General features: G+C 40.2%; 1 protein-coding gene across 2 annotated transcripts in view; it reads right to left on the bottom strand.

Moving 5' to 3' along the window:
• Positions 1 to 26,568, bottom strand: part of GOLM2 (golgi membrane protein 2) — a 119,049-nt gene extending 92,481 nt beyond the window's left edge. For both annotated transcript variants that reach the window (XM_028126726.2, XM_028126727.2), the window contains exon 1: positions 25,951 to 26,568. In XM_028126726.2, coding sequence (XP_027982527.1) covers positions 25,951 to 26,277 — 327 coding nt within the window. In that variant the 5' untranslated portion in view covers positions 26,278 to 26,568. The remainder of the gene's footprint in view (positions 1 to 25,950) is intronic.
• Between the last annotated feature and the right edge of the window lie 425 nt (positions 26,569 to 26,993).

Here is a 26,993-nt window from a genome sequence, read left to right as displayed (position 1 = left end):
CATGCTATTAGGCCCTAGTCACACCTTCCACTTCCAGATCCCCTCCAAGCCACCTCTTACCAAGACTACCCACCACTGATGTCAAATCCCCTTTTAGGTCTTAAGTGTGCATTTAATTTCTTCCTATGTTAATTCATTTCAGCATATATTTATTGAGTAGCTATTTCATGCAAGTCATTGTTCTAAGCACTGTGGATACAGCAAATCACAACAACAGACAAAAATCCCTGCTCTTGCTAGAAGATTACAATATTTAATATGTAATATTTATTACAATAAGAAGTCATACGATAGCATAGAAACTGGTAAGTGCTGTGGAGAAAATACATTAGAGATGGAAAAGAGGGGAAGGCCTAAACAAAAAGGTGTCATTTAAACAAAAACTTTTAAGAATGAGAGTACCATGAAGCCACCTGGGGAAAGGGGGTCCTGGGCAGAGGGTACAGCCAGTGTAAAAGCACCATCACAAGAGAATGACTGATACTTCAAGGAACTGATCAAAACAGCCAGTGTGGTGTGAATGAAGTGAGCAACAAAAAGGGTAGTAAGAGATGAGGTCTGAGAACTGTGAGGGAAGCAGATGGTCTAGGGCCTGTGGACCACTGGAAAGACTTGGACTTTTTATGCAATTGAGATGGAAGCCACTGGAGCGTCTTAGGCAAATAAGGAATATAACCTAGTTGGCATTTTAACAGTGCTGTGTTGAAAACAGATTAAAGCAGGAGCAAGGACAGAAGAAAGGAATCTAGCTAAGCTATCATCAATAATTTAGGCAAGAGATGGTGATAATTTAGACCAGAATGGCAGTAAAGGAGGTAGAGAGAAGTGTCTGGATCCTCAGTTTATTGGGGAGCTAAGCCAACAAGATCTGCTGATAAATTGGATGTGTGGCTGAGAAAGAAAGTGTCAAGCATTCCAGAGCTTCTGGCCTGAGAAACTGACAGGAAGGAGTTGCCATTAACTGAGCTAGGAAAGACTGTGAATAGAAGTTTTGGGGTAGGGGAAAGATCAGGGGTTTGGCTTTGGACTGATTAAGTTCCAAAACCATATTTGCCATCCAAGAGGAGACGATGAGTAGAGAATTAAATATCAAGGCTGGAATTTAATAGAACAGTCTGGGTTAAAGATATAAATTTGGAAATCATCAGTGTATAGATGGTATTTAAAGACGTGGCAGGGTGAGCTCTCTAAGGGACTGTGTGTAGATAAAGAAGAGGTTCAAGGACTAAGCCTTGGAGTATTCTATTTGAGGAGGAACCAGAAAAACAGAATGAGAAGGAATGACTAGCTGGAAAGAAAGCAATATTTCCTGTAAGCCAAAATGAAGAACATGTTTCAAGGAAGAAGAGGAAGTAATCAACTATATCAAATGCTGCTCATAGGTGAAGTAAGATGATGACTAGGAATTGACAACTGGATTTTAGCCAATACTCAAATACTGAACCCCAGTTGGTATGGTGAGGGCAAAAGCCTGATTAGAGTGAATTTAAGGGAATGTGTTTAAGTTGTTTTCAAAATAAGCTACCAGACTTGCTTCCAACAATAATCCTTCTACCTAGCAGAAAGCCAAAACAGTTTCAGCCTCACTTTCTGTGAAAGTTATCTCAACTGATCATACTCATTACTTTCAAATAAAGAACTGATGGTACTAGAGTTCAGCCCTTAGTTTTCTGATACTAATTCCCCAGAAGTCATTGTACTAGAAAGCTCACTTTAGTTTTCAGCACCTTGAGTAATATGTCCAGATTTTCTAAAGGTTCCAATTTAATACAATTTTCTTCTATTAATGAAGGGGATTCCTTATACGTGCAATTAAACATTTAATTTCATTCCACTATATTAATTTTATATTAATTTTTTTTCTCAAATCAAGAAAAATCTTTCAGCCAGGGGCTGGGGAAGGGAAAAAGGAGAGCTTTGTTCAATGGGTACAGAGTTTCCATTTTGAAGATGAAAAGTTCTAGAGATCTGTTGCACCAACAATATGCATATTGGTGGGGCGCCTGGGTGGCCAGTCGTTAAGCGTCCTCCTTTGGCTCAGGGTCCTGGGATCAAGCTCCATATCAGGCTCCCTGATTCTCCCTCTCCCACTCCCCTTGCTTATGTTCCTGCTCTCGCTATCTCTCTTTCTGTCAAAAAAATAAAATCTTAAAAAAAAAGCATAATGCTAACATTACTGTACACTTAACAATGGTTAAGATGGTCAATTTTATGTTATGAAGTTTTTCACCAGAGTTTTTTTAAAAAATTATTTTTCAGACATGATGTCCTGGATTTTCAATTTGGAAAATATGGACACTACGCTGTTAATTCAAATCTCTACTTGAAGGCATTCCAGGCACTGTTAACAACATTTGAGAAGTAAATGTTTTTTGTTTTGGGGGAGATGTACCATTTAAAGAAGTAAAACTTGTTAAGAAACTTTTCCCACTAAGCTTTAAAATAGTTTCCTCCTTTCTTCCAGTTAAGGTAAAAGATACCATATGGCATTAGGTGAGCAGCTATCAGAATGGGTCATTAATAAGTAGAATGTGTATAAGCACAAAACCACCTTGCAGAATTAGGTATGGAAAGTTTACATCGATATTTTTAGTCATATGCTTTCAGGTCTTTTTAGATGGTTCTCTATTAACTGCCATTTCATTCCTTGATTTCAGTTGTTCTTTGTATCTTTATTAAACCTCCCTCATGTGATCAATACTGAACAAAGTGTTGCACATAAGGAAAGACAGTGATTATGGAGAACCCAATAACATAGTGCTTAAAAGAATGGCTCTAAGGTCAAGCTGCCTGGGTCTGAATTCTGAATTTATAACTTATTATTTCCTTGGCTTATTAACTTCTCTGTGCTTCTGTTTCCTCATCTGTAACATGAGAATATTATCTGCCTCACAGGACTGAAATAAACAAATAGTGTTTACAACACTGCCTGGCACATAATAACTATTTAATAAATGTTAGCTAGTAGAATATCTTCTTTGCTGTTCCCAGTACCTAGCATGGTGGTCCCTCAAATTTAGCCTTTTTGGCCAAAAAAACTGGAAATTTCAAAGAATTTCCTAGCATATTACTTTATTCCTAATTCCTTTTTTGTTGGCTCGGAGCTATTTACTCTATAAATAAGTACATTTTGGATTATTTTCTCCTAAATGCTTCCATTGAAGCTTCAACTTTTTTCCCAACTCACAGTTAATGATCTTGCTGTTAATGACCCCCTTCAAGAGTGCCACCTGTACACTGTGAACTTTCTCTAAGTCATTCATTAAAAATGTTAAACATTACAAGTCCCAAAACTAATCTCTTGTTTCCCACTGGTTTTATTATAATTCTCCAGCTGAGAAAGTAACCATGGTATATTAAAAAAGACTATGGCATCAGGAATCAGAAGACCTAACGTTTTAGACCCAACATCAGGTACTAGAGACGAGAGGCAAATAACATTTAAAAGCTTTAGTTTTCCGGGGGGCCTGGGTGATCCAGTGGTTAAGCGTCTGCCTTCAGCTCAGGTCATGATCCCAGGGTCCTGGGATTACTTCTCCCTCTCCCTCTGCCTGCCACTCCCCCTGCTTGTGCTCTCTCTCTGTCAAATAAATAAAATCTTAAAAAAGAAAAAAAAAGAGTTGGACACTTAACCAACTGGGCCACCCAAGCACCCCTAAAATAATAAATTTTATGTTAAGTATATTTTACCACCACAACAAAAAAATAATGATAATAAAGAGTGTGACCCTAAATAGCTTTATCTCCAGCCACAAATTCCCTTCCTTCTCACCACCTTACATGCCACTCTCCTATTAAACTGCCTGACCCGTACAACAGACTTTCAATCTTTCCCGGCTTCATTTATGTATATTTGGCCTTACCCTTTTCTAAGTTTGGTGAATTACTCTTCATCCATTAGGATTCATCTTCAGTGAATCCTTTCTTTCTTGACTTCCTGAAGCAGTTAATCAATTATTCCTTTGTACTCTCAAATCCCTTTGTAAATAGTTCTACTGTAGCATTTAATCATGCATTATGGATTATTTCTCAATGTGTATTTCTTCCATTACATTAAGTTCCTTAAGGACAAGTATGAAGCTTACCATCTTTCTATGCCTAGCACCTAGCACATGGTAGATCCTCAACTTTCCCAAATAAATGATTTATGCATATGACATGCTTTGAAAAAATCAGAAAGCACTATGTCAGGAAAAGGACTTATTTCACTTTACTCTTTGTGAATTTATTTCAAGTTAGCTTCCAGTTTACAAAACAAATCCCTGAAGATATGGCAACATATAACAATTTTTTTTCATTACACTCCCACTAAATTAATCTCAAGGTTTTCTTCTGTTTAGATGCTAAATTGAACCAGAAAAATATTTTTGGGTTTTTACATGAACAAAATACTAATCTAAATGTACTAGCATACATTTCAAAGAAAAGATACATTCTATCTAGAAAGAAAATGAATTAATAACAAGTTAGTTTTACAACAGAATATTTTGATAATGCCTTCCAGAAAAGTAGTGTAATCTGTTACATGGATATCTATGGTAGCCCTAGCACATATTTATGCACACTTAAGAGCCAGCGCAAACTACTGAATCAATCATCAAATATCTCCTTATTTAAGTATTAAACACATAGGTTTTCTAGATTTTTATAGTCAAGAAATTCACAATATAAAGTTGGAAGACACAGGAAAAAAAGATGAAAAAAAAAAGACATGCAGTATAAACATGCAGACAGATATGGTCATTCATTCAACAATTATTTATAACTGGGAATAAGCCAGATACTCTAAACAAAGCAGATGAAGAGAAATGGACCCTGCCGTCAAGAAGCTTAAACACTTATTAAGTAATGTTATGCCAGGAACTGTGCAAATACAAAGATGAATAGAACATACAGCCATGCCTGGCTTACAATCTAGATATGGAGAGACAATTATAAATAAATAAATACGGCAATTAACACTGACAACTCCTTCTCAAACTCTTTTCCCTTGGCCTCCATGACACCACAGAATCTGGGGCTTTTTCTTCCTTTTTGTCTACTCTTTCTCAATCATTTAAACCTGCTCCTCCTCTACTAAACCCTTATCTGTTGCAAAGCTCTATACTACATATGCATGTCCCTCTACCACCTATCATTCCTATGACTTCAACAACCATAACAGATTTAAATCTGTCCCTAGCCCATCCTTTCTGCTGAGTTCCAGAAGTGTATTTCCAATACCTACTTGATATTTCATAGATTCCTCAAACTCAACCTACCTAAATTTGTACTTTTCTCAAACTAACTTCTAATCTAAGGTTCCTACCTCAGGTCACAGCACCACCATCAGCTGGGCTGCACAAACCAATATCAAGGGATTCATCTTTGAATCCCCATCACACATCAAATGTATTATAAAATCTTAATTCTATTTCTATATCTATGCCTTAATGACCCAGTATTTCTCCATTAAGTTGTTACTGGCATTTGAAGCAGGACAGTTCCTCATTGTTGGGATTCTCTCCTGCAATACAGAACATCTACCATTCCTAACTTCATGTCTAAATGCAATTAATGCTCCCCTGTCATTAGTACTAACAAAAATGCTCCCTGAGGCTAGTATTGACCAGGTTAAGAATTGCATTATGCTTAGTTGAAGACTCCATTATCTCTTACCTGTACTACTAAAAAAATTTTAAATAAAAACCTTATAATTATTTTCCTTACATCTATTTTTTTCTTCCCTCCAATCAATTCTCTAGTCTGCAGCCAGAATAAATGTTTTAAGCTTAATCTGATCAAGTAATTCCTCTACTCAAAACCCTCAATGTTTCTGGTCTTAGGAGAAAGCATTTAGTCTTTCGCCATTAAATATAATGTTAGCTGTGGGGCTTTGATAGATATCCCTTATGAATTTGAGGAAGTTTCCTTCCTTCCTATTTTGCTTAGACTTTCTATCATAAATGGATATTAAATTTTGTCAAATGCATTTTCTCCAAGGATATCCAATCTCACCAATTCTATCTAACATTGTATTGGAGGTCTTAGCCATTGCAATAAGGCGAGGAAAAATAAAATAAAAATCATGCAACTGGAAATGGGGGAGGGGCGCCTGGGTGGCTCAGCTGGTTAAGCATCCATCTCTTGATTTCAGCTCAGGTCATGATCTCAGGATTGTGAGATCAAGCACTGAGTCAGGCTCCAAATGTGGAGTCTGCTTAAGAATCTCTCTCTCAGTGTTCTGCTGAGCGAAATAAGTCAATCAGAGAAAGACATGTATCATATGACCTCACTGATATGAGGAATTATTAATCTCAGGAAACAAACTGAGGGTTGCTGGAGTGGTGGGGGGGTGGGAGGGATGGGGCAGCTGGATGATAGACATTGGGGAGGGTATGCGCTATGGTGAGCGCTGAATTGTGCAAGACTGTTGAATCACAGATCTGTACCTCTGAAACAAATAATACATTATATGTTAAAAAAAAAAAGATAGCAGGAGGGAAGAATGAAGGGGGGAAATCTGAGGGGGAGACGAACCATGAGAGACGATGGACTCTGAAAAACAAACTGAGGGTTCTAGAGGGGAGGGGGGTGGGAGGATGGGTTAGCCTGGTGATGGGTATTAAAGAGGGTACATTCTGCATGGAGCACTGGGTGTTATACACAAATAATGAATCATGGAACAGTACATCAAAAACTAATGACGTAATGTGTGGTAATTAACATAACAATAATAAAAAATAAAATAAAATAAAAAAAGAATCTCTCTTGGAGCGCCTGGGTGGCTCAGTCAGTTGGGCGGCTGCCTTCAGCTCAGGTCATGATCCCAGGGTCCTGGGATCAAGCCCCATGTTGGGCTCCCTGCTCAGCGAGAGCCTGTTTCTTGCTCTCCCCTCCCTGCCTGTGTTCTCTCTCGCTATCTCTGTCACTATCTGCCTCTCTCTCTCAAATAAATAAATAAAATCTTAAAAAAAAAGATTCAATCCCTCTCCCTGTCCCTCCCCTTCCCCCTTTCTAAAAAAAAAAAAAAAAGGAAAGGGGGAAAAGGTTGTCTTTATTTGCAGATGACATGATAATACACATAAAGAATTCTAAGTCTACCAAAAAAAGCTACTTTTATTTGCAGATGACATGATAATACACATAAAGAATTCTAAGCAGTCTACCAAAAAAAGCTACTATTAATGAGTATTGTGGCTTTTTTTGTAGGTTCCTTAGAATTCCTTAGATTCCATTAATACTAGAACTAATGAGCTCTAGTGCAGGGAAATAATCAATACACAAAAATTAATAACATTTCTATGCAAAGAACAAGTAGAAAACTGAATAAGAGATATAATTCCATTTTTGATAGCATCAAGTACATAAAATACTTAGAAATAAATGTAGTAAAATATGTGGGAGTGCTAAATACTGAAAATTATAAAATGTTGCTGCAAGAATTTAAAGAAGGCTAAAAAATAGAGAAAATAAAGAAACACCACATACATGGATTGAAATATTCAATATTGCTAAGATTCAATTCACTCCAAATTGATTTCTAAATTTACTATAGGTTGAATGTGTCCCCAGAAAGATATGTTGAAGTCCTAACTCCCCAGTACCTGTGAATGATCCTTAGAAACAGAATCGTTGCAGATGTACTCAAGTTAAAATGGAGTCATACCGGATTAGGGTAGAGTTTAATCCAATATGACCAGTATCTTTATAAGAAGAGAAAACAATCAAGATAGATTTATACATCTGTGTAACCACCACTACGATCAAGATAGAGAACATTTTTACCACCCTTTAAAGTTTCCTTTCGTGCCTTTGTCATCCCTTCCTCTACCTCTGGCCTCAGGTGACAATGGTTCTGTTTTCTATTACTATAGTTTCCTTTTCTAGAAAACTATATAAATGGAATCCTAACTATGTACTGTTTTATGTTGGGCTTCTTTCACTCAGCACAATGGTTTTGTGATTCATCTATGTTGTTGAGCGTATCAGTAATTCATTCTACTGTTGTGTAATATTCTACTATACAAATTTACCACATTTTGTTTATCCATTTGCCTGCGGATAGACATTTGGGTTTTTCCAGTTTGGGGCTTTCGTGAATACAGCTACTATGGATGTTTGTGTATAAATTTTTTGTTGTGGTTTTATGTTTTTATTTCTCTTGGGTAAAAACCTAGGAGTGGAATGGCTGGGTCATATGGTAGTATATACTTAACTTTATAAGAAACTGCTAAGCAGTTTTCCAAAATGGTTATACCATTTTATACTCCCACCAGCACCACATGAGAACTGTAGTTGCTCTACATCCACACTAACACTTAGTATTGTAAGCCTTTTTAACGATAGTAATTTTAATGGGTCTGTAGTAGTGCCCCACTGTGGTTTTAATTTGCATTTTCTTTTTTTTTTTAAAGATTTTATTTATTTGACAGAGAGATAGAAAGTACAGGTAGGCAGAGCGGCAGGCAGAGGGAAAGGGAGAAGCAAGCTCCCGTGGAGCAGGGAGCCCTACGTGGGGCTCAATCCCAGGACCCTGGGATCATGACCTGAGCCGAAGGCAGCCGCTTAACCGGCTGAGCCACCCAGGTGCCCCTAATTTGCATTTTCTTAATGACTAATGATACTGAGCATCTTTTCGTGTACTTATTTGCCATTCATCGGTCTTCTTTGATGAAATGTCTTTTCAAATCTTTTGCTCATTTTGAAAAATTAGATTGTCTTATTTATTTATTTTCATTGAAATATAGTTGACACACAATGTTACATTAGTTCCAGGTGTACAACATAATGATGGGACAACTCTATACATTATGCTGTGCTCATCACAGGTAGAGCTACCATCTGTCACCAAACAATGCTATTGCACTACTATTGACTCTATTCCCTATGCTGTACTTTTACCCCTGTGACTTATTCGTTCCGTAACTGGAAGCCTGTACCTCCTAATCCTCTTTACCCATTCTCCCCATGGGTTATCTTCTTCTTATTGAGCTTCAGGAAGCTTTTATATATTCTGATACAATTTTCTGTCAGTTAAATGTACTGTGAATGTTTCTTCCAATCTGTGTCTTGCTTTTTCTTTTAAAAAGTAGTGTTTGAGTTTTTAACTTTGAAAGTCCAATTTATCAATATTTTTCTTTATGGTTCATTCTTTTTGTGTCCTCAAAAATCCATTCCTATCCAAAGTTGCAAATATCTTCTCTTGTATTATCTTCCAGAAGATTCAGTTTCACCTTTTACATTTAGGTTTGTGATTCATTTCAAGTTAATTTTTTGTTTTTTGTTTTTAAGATTTGATGTATTTATTTAACAGAAAGAGAGTGAGAGAGCACAAGCAGGGGGAGCAGCAGAGGGAAAGGAAGAGGGAGAAGCAGACCCCCTCACTGAGCAGGGAGGCCGATGTGGGGCTCAATCGCAGGACCCTGGGATGATGACCTGAGCGAAGGTAGACGCTTAACTGACTAAACCACCCAGGTGCCCCAAATTAATTTTGTATATGCTGTAAGGTGGCAGTTATTGTTCCTTTTTCCCCCATAAAAATATCTAATTGTGGGCGCCTGGGTACATCAGTGGTTAAGCGTCTGCCTTCGGCTCAGGTCATTATCCCAGGGACCTGGGATTGAGTCCAGCATCGGGCTCCCTGCTTAGCGGGAAGCCTGCTTCTCCCTCTCCCACTCCCCCTGCTTGTGTTCCCTCTCTCACTGTGTCTCTCTCTGTCAAATAAGTAAATAAAATCTTTAAAAAAAACTAAAAAAATTTTTAAAAATCTAATTGTTTCAGTATCTTTTGTTGAAAAGACTTTTTTTCTTTCTTTTCCCCTTTCCAACTTTGTCCTTTTTTTTTTTTTTGTAAATTGCTTTGGCCATTCTAGGTTATTTGCATTTTCAGATCCATTTTATTCTATTTTTTTTTAAAGTTTTTATTTATTTTTGATAGAGAATGTATACAAGCGGGGGGGGTGGCAAGCAGAGGGAGAGGGAGAAGCAGGCTTCCTGCCAAGCAGGGAGCCCCATGCGGGGCTCGATCCCAGGACCCTGGGATCATGACCCGAACTGAAGGCAAATGCTTAACCATCTGAGCCACCCAGGGGCCCCTTCAGATGCATTTTAGAATCAGCTTGTCAGTTTCAATAACAACAAAAAAGTCTGCTGGAGTTTCTATTGAATCTTGTATTAGTTTTTTCAAAGGGCTGTTGTAACAAAGTGCCACAAACTCAGTAGCGCTTAAACTTAAATGAAATTTACTCTCTCACGCTTCTAGAGGCTAGAAGTCCAAAATTAAGAGGGCCATGCTCTCCCTTTGAAGGCTCTAGGGCAAAGATCCTTCCTTGCCTCTTTCTTAGCTTCTAGTGGTTGCTAGCAATCCTTGTCATTCTCTAGCTTGTAGATGCATCACTCCAGTCAAGGCCTCCATTGTGTCATGCTCTTCTTTCCTTCTTTCTTTGTGTAACCATGTCCAAAGGTCCTTTCATAAGGATACAAGACAGTGGATCAAGGTCCACGCTAATCCAATAACCCATAACACTTTGTATCAGCACAAAGGACTATCAAGAACCCATTGGAAAAAATTTAAAATATGGTCCTTCCTTAATTTTTTGTTGAGAAGACAACATTAACATATAAGAAGCTACTAGTGAAAAATGAAAAAAAATAAATTAGTGTGGTTCAAATAGTAAGTGTAAATAAAATATAAGGAAGGAAAAGCACACTCTGGGGGCGCCTGGGTGGCTCAGTTGGTTAAGCGACTGCCTTCGGCTCAGGTCATGATCCTGGAGTCCCGGGATCGAGTCCCGCATCAGGCTCCCTGCTCAGCAGGGAGTCTGCTTCTCCCTCTGACCCTCTTCCCTCTCATGCTCTCTATCTCTCATTCTCTCTCTCTCAAATAAATAAATAAAATCTTTAAAAAAAAAAAAGAAAAAAGAAAAGCACACTCTGGGGCAGAAGTCCCAGACATAGATAAAAAACTGGGTAAAAGGGGCACTTGGGTGGTTCAGTCTGTTAAATGTTTGCCTTCAGTTCAGGTCATGATCCCAGAGTCCTGGGATCAAGCCCCACATAGGGCTTCCGGCTCAGCAGGGAGCCTGCTTCTCCCTCTCCCCCTGCTTGTGTTCTCTCTCTCCCTCTGTCAAATAAATTAATAAAATCTATTTTTAAAAAAGCTGGGTAAAAGATTGATAGAATATACGCACAGAAAAGAGGTAAGAGACTAAGAGTCAAACAACAGGAACAAAAGTACAACAGGAATTAACATGACACAGAGAGGGAGGTGGGGAGACAAAAGTAAACAAAATAACATGTCTGGATCACAGTTTGAGTCAGGAGATAGTGGGAGCCAAAGGTAGTTGAAGCCACTCCATGCAAGACCTTAAAGGTTAGACATCAGAATTAAGCAGTGACATAGCTGCTCTGAAAGTAAGGTTTGAGGAAGATCAAATTTGCTTAAGGGGGAGGAACTGACTGAAAGAAATAGGGACCTGGGCAAGGAGGTTAGTTAGGAAGCTACTGCTGTTTCCTTTCCAATCAATTCTCTATTCTGGAACCAGAATGATGTTCTTTAACTCAATTTGATCAAGGAACTCCTCTGTATGTTGAATCACTGAATATCAGATGCTAGGAATCAAAGATGACACCAAAATTTCTAATCTCAGTCTTAATAATGGTTGCATGGCCAAGAAAATATGAAAGCGATATAGTTTGGAGAAGAGGTATGAATTTTGTAGGGTTTATGAATAAACTTGACAAGATTATGACTGAAGAGGCAGAGGCAAAGGCAGGAATTATCATGTGCAGCATATTAGAAGAACTGTAGAAGGTTGATCCTCAAATCACAGAGGAACCGGCAGGCTCCAGGGAGTCAGCTAAGAAAAGTATGGGAGGAGTCAACTAAGCCTAGCTAAAAATGGACCAGGAAATGGGGGAAGAAAAAAAGTCAACCAACCAGGGGTGAAGGGTGAGGCAGGTAGACTGGAGGTGGGACCAGATCTAGGTAGGAACTCTCTACATCCTGGAAAGAAGGCAGGATGTAGCTGTGGAATAATAGTTAATACAACACTTACTGAATCTTTCTTTCTTTCTTAATATATGGTGGGCATTATTCTGAGCATGTTAATAAGTTTATTCATTTAAACTTTACAAGAATGAGAGGTTAACTATTATTGTCCTCATTTTACAGATGAGGAAAGTGAGGCACAGAGAAGTTAAGTCATTTGCCCAAGGTTACACACATACTAAATGGCAGCACCAGGATTTGAGTCCACAGTAAAAAATATCCACTATGTGCCAAGGTTTTATACACACACACACACACACACACTAAGCATATTTGTTGTGGGGAAAAAAAAGGTAATATGCTTCCCATCCTCCTTTCTGGCACATAATCTTTTCCCTATTTAACTGATGTTATATACTGCCTCAGGGAAGACTGTGGTTGTTATAGGCAAAAGAGATTATTTATTGTTCAGCTCCAAACCTCAAAACTGACTTTTTTTTTTTTTGCATTTATAGTAACACAACAATTTGGGGGAGGACGATTTCTACATCCTTTTTTTGTTTTGTTTTTTTGTTTTTTTTATTTTTTATTGTTACGTTAATCACCATTATTACATCATTAGTTTTTGATGTAGTGTTCTATGATTGTTTCTTCATAACACCCAGTGCTCCATGCAGAATGTGCCCTCTTTAATACCCATCACCAGGCTAACCCATCCCTCTACACTCCTCCCCTCTAGAACTCTCAGTTTGTTTTTCAGAATCCATGGTCTCTCATGGTTCGTCTCCCCCTCCGACCTACTCCCCTTTATTCTTCCTCTCCTGCTATCTTCTTCTTTTTCTTTTTTCTTAACATATGTTGCATTATTTGTTTCAGAAGTACAGATCTGTGATTAAAGTCTTGCACAATTCACAGCGCTCACCATAGCACATACCTTACCCAATGTCTATCACCCAGCCTCCCCATCCCTCCCACCCCCCAACACTCCAGCAACACTCAGTTTGTTTCCTGAGATTAAGAATTCCTCATATCAGTGAGGTCATATGATACATGTCTTTCTCTGATTGACTTATTTCACTCAGCATAACACCCTCCAGTTCCATCCATGTCATTGCAAATGGCAAGATCTCATTCCTTTTGATGGCTGCATAATATTCCATTGTGTATATATACCACTTCTTCTTTATCCATTCATCTGTCGATGGACATCTTGGCTCTTTCCACAGTTTGGCTATTGTGGACATTGCTGCTATAAACATTGGGGTGCACGTACCCCTTCGGGTCCCTACATTTGTATCTTTGGGGTAAATACCCAGTAGTGCAATTGCTGGATCGTATGGTAGCTCTATTTTCAACTGTTTGAGGAACCTCCATACTGTTTTCCAGAGGGGTTGCACCACCTTGCATTCCCACCAACAGTGTAACAGAGTTCCCCTTTCTGCACATCCCCGACAACATCTGTCATTTCCTGACTTGTTAATTTTAGCCATTCTGACTGGTGTGAGGTGGTATCTCATTGAGGTTTTGATTTGGATTTCCCTGATGCCGAGTGATGTTGAACACTTTTTCATGTGCCTGTTGGCCATTTGGATGTCTTCTTTGGAAAAATGTCTGTTCATGTCTTCTGCCCATGTCTTGATTGGATTATTTGTTCTTTGGGTGTTGAGTTTGATAACTTCCTTATAGATTTTGATTCCTAGCCCTTTATCTGATATGTCATTTGCAAATATTTTCTCCCATTCTGTCGGTTGTCTTTTGGTTTTGTGGACTGTTTCTTTTGCTGTGCAAAAGCTTTTTATCTTGATGAAATCCCAATAGTTCATTTTTGCCCTGGCTTCCCTTGCCTTTGGCGATGTTTCTAGGAAGAAGTTGCTGTGGGCTGAGGTCGAAGAGGTTGCTGCCTGTGTTCTCCTTTAGGATTTTGATGGACTCCTGTCTCACATTTAGGTCTTTCAACCATTTTGAGTCTATTTTTGTGTGTGGTGTAAGGAAATGGTCCAGTTTCATTCTTCTGCATGTGGCTGTCCAATTTTACCCAACACCATTTGTTGAAGAGACTGTCTTTTTTTCCATTGGACATTCTTTCCTGCTTTGTCAAAGATGAGTTGACCATAGAGTTGAGGGTCCATTTCTGGGCTCTCGATTCTGTTCCATTGATCTATGTGTCTGTTTTTGTGCCAGTACCATACTGTCTTGATGATGACAGCTTTGTAATAGAGCTGGAAGTCTGGAATTGTGATGCTGCCAGCTTTGCTTTTCTTTTTCAACATTCCTCTGGCTATTCGGGGTCTCTTCTCGTTCCATACAAATTTTAGGATTATTTGTTCCATTTCTTTGAAAAAAGTGGATGGTATTTTGACGGGGATTGCACTGAATGTGTAGATTGCTCTAGGTAGCATTGACATCTTCACAATGTTAGTTCTCCCAATCCATGAGCATGGAACGTTTTTCCATTTCTTTGTGTCTTCTTCAATTTCTTTCCTGAGTATTTTATAGTTTTCTGAGTACAGATCCTTTGCCTCTTTGGTTAAATTTATTCCTAGGTATCTTATGGTTTTGGGTGCAATTGTAAATGGGATCGACTCCTTGATTTGTCTCTCTTCTGTCTTGTTGTTGGTGTATAGGAATGCCACTGATTTCTGTGCATTGATTTTATAGCCTGCTACTTGACTGAATTCCTGTATGAGTCCTAGCACTTTTGGGGTGGAGTCTTTTGGGTTTTCCACATACAGTATCATATCATCTGCAAAGAGTGAGAGTTTGACTTCCTCTTTGCCGATTTGGATGCCTTTGATTTCTTTTTGTTGTCTGATTGCTGTGGCTAGGACTTCTAATACTATGTTGAATAGCAGTGGTGAGAGTGGACATCCCTGCTGCGTTCCTGACCTTAGGGGAAAAGCTCTCAGCTTTTCCCCATTGAGAATGATATTCGCTGTAGGTTTTTCATAGATGGCTTTTATGATATTGAGGTATGTACCCTCTAACCCTATACTCTGAAGAGTTTTGATCAAGAAAGGATGCTGTACTTTGTCAGATGCTTTTTCTGCATCTATTGAGAGGATCATATGATTCTTGTTCTTTCTTTTGTTAATGTATTGTATCACGTTGATTGATTTGCAGATGTTGAACCAGCCTTGCAGCCCAGGGATAAATCCCACTTGGTCGTGGTGAATGTTGGATCCTATTGGCTAGTATTTTGGTGAGAATTTTTGCATCCATGTTCATCAAGGATATTGGTCTGTAATTCTCCTTTTTGATGGGGTCTTTGTCTGGTTTGGGGATCAAGGTAATGGTGGCCTCATAAAATGAGTTTGGAAGTTTTCCTTCCATTTCTATTTTTTGGAACAGTTTCAGGAGAATAGGTATTAATTCTTCTTGAAATGTCTGATAGAATTCCCCTGGGAAGCCATCTGGCCCTGGGCTTTTTTTCTTGGGAGATTTTTCATGACTGCTTCAATTTCCTTAGTGATTATAAGTCTGTTCAGGTTTTCTATTTCTTCCTGGTTCAATTTTGGTAGTTGATACATCTCTAGGAATGCACCCATTTCTTCCAGGTTATCTAATTTGCTGGCATAGAGTTGCTCATAATATGTTCTTATAATTGTTTGTATTTCTTTGGTGTTGGTTGTGATCTCTCCTCTTTCATTCATGATTTTGTTGATTTGGGTCATTTCTCTTTTCTTTTTGATCAGTCTGGCCAGGGGTTTATCAATCTTGTTAATTCTTTCAAAGAACCAGCTCCTAGTTTCGTTGATCTGTTCTACTGTTCTTTTGGTTTCTAGTTCATTGATTTCTTCTCTGATCTTTATGATTTCTCTTCTCCTGCTGGGTTTAGGCTTTATTTGCTGTTCTTTCACCAGCTCTTTTAGGTGTAGGGTTAGGTTGTGTATTTGAGACCTTTCTTGTTTCTTGAGAAAGGCTTTTATTGCTATATACTTTCCTCTCAGGACTGCCTTTGCTGTATCCCAAAGATTTTGAACAGTTGTGTTTTCATTTTCATTGGTTTCCATGAATTTTTTTAATTCTTCTTTAATTTCCTGGTTGACCCATTCATTCTTTAGTAGGATGCTCTTTAGCCTCCATGTATTTGAGTTCTTTCTGACTTTCCTCTTGTGATTGAGTTCTAGTTTCAAAGCATTGTGGTCTGAAAATATGCAGGGAATGATCCCAGTCTTCTGGTACCGGTTGAGACCTGATTTGTGACCTAGGATGTGATCAATTCTGGAGAATGTTCCATGGGCACTAGAGAAGAATGTGTATTCCGTTGCTTTGGGATGGAATGCTCTGAATATGTCTGTGAAGTCCATTTGGTCCAGTGTGTCATTTAAAGTCTTTACTTCCTTGTTGATCTTTTGCTTAGATGATCTGTCCATTTCAGTGAGGGGGGTGTTAAAGTCCCCCACTATTATTGTATTGTTGTCAATGTGTTTCTTCGCTTTTGTTATTAATTGCCTTATATAATTGGCTGCTCCCATGTTTGGGGCATAGATATTTACAATTGTTAGGTCTTCTTGTTGGATAGACCCTTTAAGGAGGATATAGTGTCCTTCCTCATCTCTTATTACAGTCTTTGTTTTACAATCTAGTTTGTCTGATATAAGGATTGCCACCCCAGCTTTCTTTTGGTGTCCATTAGCATGGTAAATGGTTTTCCACCCCCTCACTTTCAACCTGGGGGTGTCTTTGGGTCTAAAATGAGTCTCTTGCAGACAGCATACTGATGGGTCTTGTTTTTTAATCCAATCTGATAGCCTGTGTCTTTTGATTGGGGCATTCAGCCCATTTACATTCAGGGTAACTATTGAAAGGTATGAATTTAGTGCCATTGTATTGCCTGTAAGGTCACTGTTACTGTATATTGTCTGTGTTCCTTTCTGATCTATGCTGCTTTTAGGCTCTCTCTTTGCTTAGAGGACCCCTTTCAATATTTCTTGTAGGGCTGGTTTCGTGTTTGCCAATTCCTTTAGTTTTTGTTTGTTCTGGAAGCTTTTTATTTCTCCTTCTATTTTCAATGACAGCCTAGCTGGATATAGTATTCTTGGCTGCATATTTTTCTCGTTTAGTGCTCTGAAGATATCTTGCCAGTCCTTTCTGGCCTGCCAGGTCTCTGTGGATAGGTCTGTTGCCAATATAATATTTTTACCATTGTAGGTTACATATCTCTTCTCCCGAGCTGCTTTCAGGATTTTCTCTTTGTCTCTGAGACTCGTAAGTTTTACTATTAGATGTCGGGGTGTTGACCTATTATTACTGATTTTGAGAGGAGTTCTCTGTGCCTCCTGAATTTTGATGCCTGTTTCCTTCCTCACATTAGGGAAGTTCTCTGCTATTATTTGCTCCAATATACCTTCTGCCCCTCTCTCTCTTTCTTCTTCTTCTGGGATCCCAATTATTCTAATGTTGTTTCATCTTATCGTATCACTTATCTATCCAATTATGCCCTCGTGATCCTGTAGTTGTTTATCTCTCTTTTTCTCAGCTTCTTTATTTTCCATCATTTGGTCTTCTATATCACTGATTCTCTCTTCTGCCTCATTTATCCTAGCAGTTAGTGCCCCCATTTTTGATTGAACCTCATTAATAGCTTTTTTGATTTCGACTTGGTTAGATTTTAGTTCTTTTGTTTCTCCAAAAAGGGTTTCTCTAATAACTTTACGCTTTTTTCAAGCCCAGCTAGTATCTTTAAAGTCATGATTCTGAACTCTAGGTCCGACATCGTACTAATGTCTGTATTGAGTAGGTCCCTGGCTGACAGTACTACCTCTTGTTCTTTTTGCTGAGGTGATTTTTTTCGTCTTGTCATTTTGTCCAGAGGAGAACAGATGAATGAGAGAACAAAATGCTAACAGGTTTACAACGTCCCCAGCAAATATACTGTATACAAATCAGAAAAGACCTGAAACCAGGGGAAAAGAAAGGGAAAGAAAGAAAAAAGAAAGAAAAAAAAAGATAAAAACAAAAACAGAATACAAAAAAAGCAGAATATGATCAAATATGATCAGGCTAGTGCAAAGATCAGTGCCACACACTAGATTTTGGGCGTATTTTGGTCTGTTAGAAAAAAGTGCCTCCTAAAATTTTAAAGGAAGAAAGACATATATGTACAAAATAAGGGTTGATACAATGAAGGGATGGAAGATGACTGTAAAGATGAAAATTATAAAAGATTTTATAAAAGGAATTGATAAGTTGTTTGAAAAAAGAAAGAAGAAGATTTAAGAAAAAAAAAAGAAAAAAGGGAGAGAATGTGATCAGGCAGGAGACTAGAACAAAGCCATACACTAGTGACTTAGGGTATATTTTGATCTGTTAGAAGAAACTGTATCTCAAAATTTTAAAGAGAGAACAACTTATATATATATATGCCAAAAATAAGGGTAACTACTATGAAGGGATAAAATATGACTCTAAAAATGAAAAATAAAAAATGTTTTTTTTTTAAAAAGGGATTGATAAGATGTTGGTTGAAAAAGGGAAAAAGAAAAATTAAAAAAAAACAGTTAACAAAAATTAACTTTGATGAACTGATGAATCACGGTAAAAAAAAAAAATGCCATGAATTCTATGTGCAGTATTCCCCTAGCGCTGGAGTTCTCCCGTTCTCCTTGATCGGTAAACTTGGTCTTGGCTTGCTGGCTGTTCTTGCTGATCTTCTCGGGGAGGGGCCTGTTGCTGTGGTTTCCAAATGTCTTTGCTGGAGGCTGAATTGCCCCGCCCTTGTCGTTCGGGGCTAAGCAAGCTGCTGGGGTTTGCTCTCGGGAGCTTTTGTTCCCTGCAAGCTCTCGGTACAGCTTTGGAGGACCAGGGCGAAAATGGTGGCCTCCCAATCTCCGCCCGGAGGAGCTGAGAACTCGGGGCCCCGCTCCTCAGTGCGCCCCCAGAGAAAAGCAGTCACTCCCGTCTCCCTGGTCTCCGGCCACACTCCCTGCTCACCCGGCCTGTGACCGAGCGTTGCTATCTCTGGTACCCGACCCCGTGTGAAGTCTCGAAACCCAGCAGATCCCTGCGGTGCGCTCCCGCGCCGCTCCTCCCCAGGGAGAAAGGGGAGTCTCCCCAGCTCTGCCGCTTGTTGGGTCCCTGCTGGAGGAGCAGTGGCCCGACTGGGCCGCGGATCACAGTTTATGGCAACCCGGAGCTGAGAGCCCGCGCCTCGGCTCCGTCTCTGCAGCCGGCTTCCCCGCTCCGATACCTGGGAGCTCTGGCGCACTCAGGCACCCCCGGTCTTTCTGTGACCCCAAGGGTCCTAAGACCACACTGTCCCGGGAGGATTCCACCCCCCGCTTAGCCACTGCAGCGACGTCCCTCAGCAGAGCCAACTTCTTAAAGTTCCGATTTTGTGCTCCACGGCTCTATCACTGCCAGAAGCGGCTAGCGGAGGCCCCCTCCCCCGCCGTCTATCCTCCCGAATATCGCCTCGGATTCACTTCTCCGCACGTCCTACCTTCCAGTAAGTGGTTGCTTTTCTGTTCAGAGAGTTGTTGCTACTCTCCTCTTCAATCTCCTGTTGAGTTCGTAGGTGTTCAGAATGGTTTGATCCCTATTCAGCTGAATTCCTGAGACCAGACGAAATCTAGGTCTCCTACTCCTCCGCCATCCTGCTCTGCCCCCCCATTTCTACATTCTAACAGCTCCTTTTAATTATCAAGAAATTGAATTGGCTCATGTGGACCACACAGCTTTAATATAAGATACACATAGGAAGAATTCAAGGTCAGATAAAAGAAATACCCTACACACAGGAAACAGAAGGAAAGTCCTTTCTGACAGAAAGAGGAAAGGCAGGCATTGTTGTGTATCATAGATTCACCCTTCTTATGGGCTGAACTGTGTTCCCCCAAAAATCCATGTATTGAAGTCTCAAACCCCAGTACCTCGGAATGTAACCTATTTGGAAATAAGGTTTTTAAAGAGGTCACTAAGTTAAAATGAGGCCATTAGGGTGGGGCACTAATCCATTATGACTGGTGTCCTTATAAGAGGAAGAGATGCTAAGGATTTGTGTGCAAAGCAGACGGGAGTAGGGAGGGAGGACAACTATGTGATAACAAAGTAGCAAGAGGGCAGCCATCTGCAAGCCAAGGAGAGAGGCTCCAGAAGAAACCAATCTGCTGCACTTCAACCTTGGATTTCCAGACTCCAGAACTGTGAGAACATAAATTTCTGTTGTTTTCAGCCATCCAGTCTGTAGTATTTTGTATGGGAGTCCTAGCAAACTAATATAACCCTCTGGGGGAACTCCTTTAGGAGGATGGCAAAAAATAAGATAAATATAGGGGAAATCCCACAGAAGTAGGGCTTGCTTCTTACTTCCCCGGAACAGCTTAAGCTCCCTTATTTCTGTGTTCTAACAGCCCAGGTAACAGAGGTAACAGATTGAAAATGGCAGGACACTATAATAAATTGGAAGAAGTCCAATATCACCTTTCTGATTCCTTTGGAGCTGGGATTCCTAGACTCCCAAAGCTAGCCTGACAGTAGCACACCTAGCACCTAGATCTTAGTCTCTAATACCATTTTCCAATAAAAGGAACCAAGTCTTCTTGGAGAAATTGCTGATTCTAGGACTGGGGCAGGAAATATACAAGATAAGCCTGGAGCATCTTGTAATGCCAGAGAGTAAGGAAGGGGCATGTCACAGTGATGGGTATTATGTCAAAGGGATGCAGGAGGCAACTCAAAGAGCTCCCAATGGTCAAAGCTGGAACAATTTGAGCAAAAAAATAAAGTGACATTGGATTATAACCTGAAGTATAAAATAAATATCTGTGAGTCCATACTAATATAAATGACTAATAAATTAATGAGGGAAAAGAGACAAAGGTCCATGCAGAAGAATTTAAAATAATTTATAGAGATACTCTGACCTTAAGGAGATAAGAGTATAACTCCCATTCATTAAGTGTGGGCTGCATATAGTAACTTCCTTCCAAAGAGTACAGCGTGAAAAAAAAAAAGGAAAAAAAGAGTAACTTTATGGTAGAGAAACAGAACAAACTCTACCTCAAGCCAGGTGATCAAGGTTAACATCAACAGTGATAAGTCATTTTGAGAGATGTACCACTAATATGATGTGATAAGAATGACACTTTACCTCTGTGGTCTTCTTCCCAAAACCCATAAAAACCATAATCCCAAGCTAATCTTGAGAAGAGCATCAGACAAATCCCAATTGAGGGATATCTGACCAGTTATCCTCAAAACTGTCAAGGTCATCAAAAACAAAGCCTGAAAAACTGTCACAACCAAAAGGACCCTACGGAGACATAAGGCTAAATGTAATGTGGTACTCTGGATGGGATCCTGGAACAGAAAAAGGACATTAGGGGAAAAAATGAGGAATAAAGTATGGACTTTAGTTAATAATGGACTTTAGTTAATAATAATGTATCAACAGGGGTTCATTAATTATGACAAATGTATCATACTAATGTAAGATGTTAGTAATAGGAGAAACTAGGTGTGGGGTATATGGAAACTGTACTGTCTTTGCAGTAGTTCCATATATCTAAAATTGTAAAATAAAAGTTTATTTAACTTTTTTAATATTTATTTATTTATTCGAGAGAGAGAGAGACAGAGACAGCATGGCGAGCAGGGAGAGGGGCAAAGGGAGAGGGGAAGTGGAGTCCCCACTGAGCATGGAGCCTGAGAAGGGACTCCACCCCATGACCCCAGCCAAAACCAAGAGTAGGCTGCTCAACCGACTGAACCACCCAGGTGCCCCTAAAAGTTTATTTAAAAAAAGGAAAGAAAAAGCAGCCTGAGCAAGGACTGCCTTGCCAACACCCCCTACAACACACATCCTAACTAAAGCAGCTCAGCAGGGTGAAGGCATTTTTGGTGTGAAACATCTATTGGAAGGAGGCGGGTATACAGGGGGTGATGCTGCCATAGGATCAGGGTCTCCAAAAGACTGTAAAAGAAGTACCTAGTCAGGCATCCAAACACCACTGTTGATACTTAAGACTCTTGAAGACCCCCAAAATCACATGCAGATCTGAGGTCACTGCCCACAATGCCTTGGGAACATACAAAATTTAACCTACACCTCAGACTACCATGACAATGAGAATATTAACAGGGCATCTTAGGACGCAGTCAAGGAAATCTTAATTTGACGACTTAAACAATAGGAAAAATGTTTATCTCACCTAACAAATGCCAATATTCTATTACAGTATTCTACTCTATAATCTTCAGTGCCTCAGCCATTCTTTAGGTGACTCTCCTGGCACTTTTGTAGTCTCCATTTCAGGTATCACATGCAGAAGGAACAACATCTGACAGAAGAAGAGACCATCTCTTCAAGTAAGACTCTTTTGTTTTTTTTTTGTTTTTTGGGGATTTTTTTTTAAAGATTTTATTCATTTATTTATTTGAGAGAGAGCACAAGTGAGGTGAGGGGCAGAGGGAGAAGCAGGCTCCCCACTGAGCAGGACCCCAGGATCATGACCTGACCTAAAGGCAGGCACTCAACCGACTGAGCCACCCAGGTACCCAAGTGAGACTTTTGAAGAGCACTTGTCAGGTGTTTTGCTGAATGTCATTCAGTATGAATTTGTCTTTCTCATGATTAGACTGGGGATTTTTAGATTTGGGGTAAGAATACTATAGAGATCCAAGTGCCATTCTTTTAAGGAGCAAGGAAAAACTTCCCCACAACTCACTAGCCACATCATAAGCCCCCTCCTAAACTAATCACTAGGAAGAAAAATGAAATTATCATACTCAGTTTAGACCAAGCAGGACTTAGCCCTGAGACACAAAGGGAAGAATACGTATCAGACAAAATAGGGCTGGTCTGCAAAAGTGAAGGGGGTATGAATGGACACTGAGCAGGCCATCACCAGTGTCTACAGGTAAAAACCCTAAAAGACAGGGCCTCTACTCAAGAGACTACATTAAATGAACAAGTCTGTTTTAAAATGAACGAGACACTTTTCATTGTCTAATTTACTTCTCCTTCCCCCAATACTATCACCACCCAGAGGGATTTTTAGATCAGTTATAGAAAATAATAAAGCTTTAGGCTTTGTTTATTCTACAGTCTGATTCATAATGTGTCCAGTTTGATACTTCCATATATGTGATCTCAGATCTGTACAATACCTAGGTAGGTACTATGATCCCCTAGGTAGGTACAGATGAGGAAATGAACCCAAAGTAGTTAAATAACTTGCCCAACATCATATAGCTAGAAACTGAGTTAGAATTCTAAGCTATATCTGCAGTCCTCGAAGCTTGAAATGTTTTTTAAGCTACCATATACTTCCCCAGATATCAAGGGAGTAGCAGCAATAAAGGAAACACCTCTAAAAGAGAACTTTCATCTATAGTTCATCTAGACCAAAACTACCCTTTCTATTAGGAGCTCAAAGCCCCCTTCTTAACCCCAAGAACAAACATGCACAAGCACTCCAACAAAGATGCTGTAGCTAACACAATATGAAACTGACATACAAGTGAGAGATTTAGATTTGTGAGCCAGTTGCATAAATTATCCAAACAAAAGTAGTTAAGATATCTACGGCAACATTTCCCAAACTAGTGTGCTTTGCTGGATTCTTCTGTACCATGATAACAAGTAGGCCATGAAAATAGTAATCTGTGATCAAATTAACTGACAGACTAGGTTAAACAAAATTAAATAGGCTTATTTACCAAAAGAGCCTTTATATGCTAGCAGGCATCAAGAACCCCAAGAAAAGCACATTCTACTTATAATGTTTAACATTTACCTCCAAAAAAGAAGGTTTTCCTTTTTAATCCTGACCGCTTATAAACAACTCCTAGGAAAGTATTCTGTTTAACATCATTTTGAGAAATACTATTCTACAAGGGAAGCAAAGGCCCAAGAAGAGAGTCCATTATTAGGGGGCTGGAGGCAAACAAACAAACCCAATAAAGAATATAGTGAAGAAGGTAGGAAGCAAATCTGGAGAGCTCAATATTATAGAAGCAAGAAAGGAGATGGTTTCTAAAAAGAGACAATCAACAGAACCAAACTATTGAGAGATTAAATAGATTGATAATAAAAAAATTTTTTGGATTGGAGTAGGAAAACTGTCACTTGTGACCTTTAAGAGAATAGCTTCAGAAAGGGGAGGAAAGGATGGCAAGCATAATAAAAAAAGATTAGGATGGAAATGATAAAAGAAGTAGATGAAGCATTTCTAGACGATCAATAATTGTAGTTTAGCAGTGAAAGTGAAAAAAAGAAATTGGTGGGGCGCCTGGGTGGCTCAGTCCGTTAAGCATCTGCTTTCCGCTAAGTTTTGATCCTGGGGTCCTGGGATGGAGCCCCACGTAGGGCTGACTCCCTGCTGCGGGGAGGCTGCTTCTCCCTCTCCGTCTGTTGCTCCCCCTGCTTGTGCTCTCTCTGTCAAATAAATGTATAAAATCTTAAAAAATAAAAAAAAAGACATCCTTAAGTGAAAATGACTCTTTAAAAAAAATAAATTGGTTGGTTGGGAAAAGGCAGTATAGAGAGGAATGAAAAAAAGATTTAGAATGGGGGACACCCGTACCTGGTTGAAGGTAAAAGTGAAAACATACTAAAAGAAACATAATTATAGACCAGTAGATGGAAGAAATGGAACCCAGAGTATAAATGACTAGAAAAAAGTTATCTTTCCTCTTAGATTGGAGAGAATTTGAATAGCAATGCCTAGCCAAGTCTAAAGACCTTATTTTAATACTCCAAAATTTCACAGATTTCTGCCTACTCCACCCAAGAGAATTTTTCAGTCTTTAGAGTTCAGTGTATAGCATATGTATGAATTTCCTGATGTGTTGCTCCTCTCAGAGGATGTCTATGTTACGGGCAAAAGGAGAGGGTTATAGAGCAGTAATTACCTGAGGGCCCCAATCTGCATGAAATAAGTCAGGTGGAGGAAGATGACAATAAGGAAGCTGGAGCTCATGGAGATTTTAATTTATAATGACTTAGTACAAATGATTTTGATATAGAAAATAAAAACTTACAATTAAAATAGGAACACACAAAAAATGTGAAGATTACCATAAAGGGTCCAGAAAAATGGCATCTACTTAGCCCACCCAGAAATTTTCACAACCCTGCTATACCAACAGAAGTTGCATAAGTCATAAATTAATAATGTAACTCCAATATGCTGGTGAGTGAGAAAAAAAGACTATTCAGTAGCAGGTCTAGTTACAGTCCAGCTTCAAACTTTTTAAACTTTGTATGGCTTTCCATTTACATAAAACACCAATCCTAAGAACTACTTAAGCATGAGAATTTTCATTTTTATTTGTCTCAAGAACAAGGACACTGACATGAGATTCTGTTGTTTAGAACATAATTAGAGATTCTATCTTTTTGTCTAATGTCATTAACAATTCAAATTGAGTACATAATTTTGTATTAACTATGTCCAGATCACAAGTGTGGCTCATATATGGCTCCAAAGCCCATTTACCGTACATTTTGATCACAAAAAAAGGTAGTAACATCTGATTCTTCAACTACTTAACATATCAACCTACAGAGTTTAAGAAAAGTCATACTACTTAAAAAATATATAAACACAAGATTAGAGGGGGCCCCATTCCTTAATTAAAGAAATTAATATTGATCAGTATGCACGGAATACGGATAAGGCAACAATACCAAGACCAAATCTGGCCGTCTCCAGATTTGTGTATCTGTAAACCTAAGGCTGCCACATAGGCCAGACGACTACTACTGCCAGCTCAGCAGCTGAGCTTGGAGAAAAGGCGGCATCCACACACAGGCCACTCTAGAGAACCAGAACTTAAGGCCAGTTTTGTCTGGTGGAGACTGGAGAACGTGGCAGTGATAAACCGGGAAAACTCTGACAAACAGGGTTGTTGGCAGTTAAGGGGGGCCTCCACGGCTGAAATCCTGGAAGGCATAGAGCAGCTGCGGCGGGCCAACCCCCCGACGCCGGGGTTGAAAGAAACTATGGGGGGTGAGAGGAGAGGGCTCGTCCTTACCTTGTCATCCTCGCATCTCTTCCCCAGGCCCTCCTTGGCCTGCAGCCGGCTGCTGAGGCGGCCGTAGTCGGCCTCCTTCTGGTCGATCTGTTTCTTGTGCGAGTCCACCAAGAGCAGGAGGTCTGAATTGCGCTTCTCCAGGCGCCCGCGGGCCACCTCGGTGCGCTGGACCTGGCCCTGCAGCTCCGCCACCTCCTCCTGAAGCAGGACGTGGCGGGAGGAGATACTCCAGTAGTTGAAGGCGAGGACCGCAATCACCACCAGCAGCACCACCAACACGAAGGAGGGCAGGCGGCCGGCCCGCCGGTTAGCTCCAAAACCCACCATGGGGTCGAACTAGGCTGTGCCCTGGGGCCTGGTCGCCAACACCTGCGGGCAGAAGCTCAGGCCTCAGAGGCTGAGTTGCCTGGGGGACGCGGCCCCAGGGCCGGCCGAAGGAGGCGGGCCAATCTGCCTGCCGGCGAGATGGAGAAGGGGGCGGGGCCGCAAGCCGCAGGCCCCTCCCCGCCCCCCCTCCTCAAATCTGGCCAGAGCGCGTTCCCAAGGCTTTGAAAACGACCCTGCACCAGCCGGGTGGAACCAGGAGAACCCAGCTGCCCGCACCCGGGGCCCAACACCTCAGGGTTGGGGGGCGGGGAAAGGTGCCGGAAGGGGGCGGATTTAACTCTGGCCCCGCCCGTTGGCTGGGTCCGGGTCGCTTAGGGGGCCATTGCCTAGTTTCCGCCGACGCCCCCTCTTCTCGCGAGAAATTGAGTTTCTCTCGCCCTTTGCATTCTTATCTCGCGAGTGTTATCGCTATTGGGCAGAGTGTTGTGTTAATTTTGGCGCTTTGTGTTGGCTCTTGTACCTGAGTTCCAATTCCTTTGGTTTTTACCCTCTCGGTTCCCTTGACCCAGGGTTTAGGCAGTGCCAGCCCTACCCTGGTCCTCGTGAGAGTTTTTGTCTTTGAGGACCTTTGCGGCTGCGACTGCTTTGTAGGGAAAACAGTAGGTGAGCTTCCGGCAGAAAGGGCGACTACGAAGGTTTTGTACTTGATTCAGTAA

This window comes from Eumetopias jubatus, unplaced genomic scaffold (genome assembly GCF_037043125.1).
Source record: "Eumetopias jubatus isolate StellerSeaLion01/CBP00866 unplaced genomic scaffold, mEumJub1_p1.0 scaffold_7, whole genome shotgun sequence".
NCBI classification, from domain to species: domain Eukaryota; kingdom Metazoa; phylum Chordata; class Mammalia; order Carnivora; family Otariidae; genus Eumetopias; species Eumetopias jubatus.
This window is presented reverse-complemented; position numbering and strand designations above follow the sequence as displayed.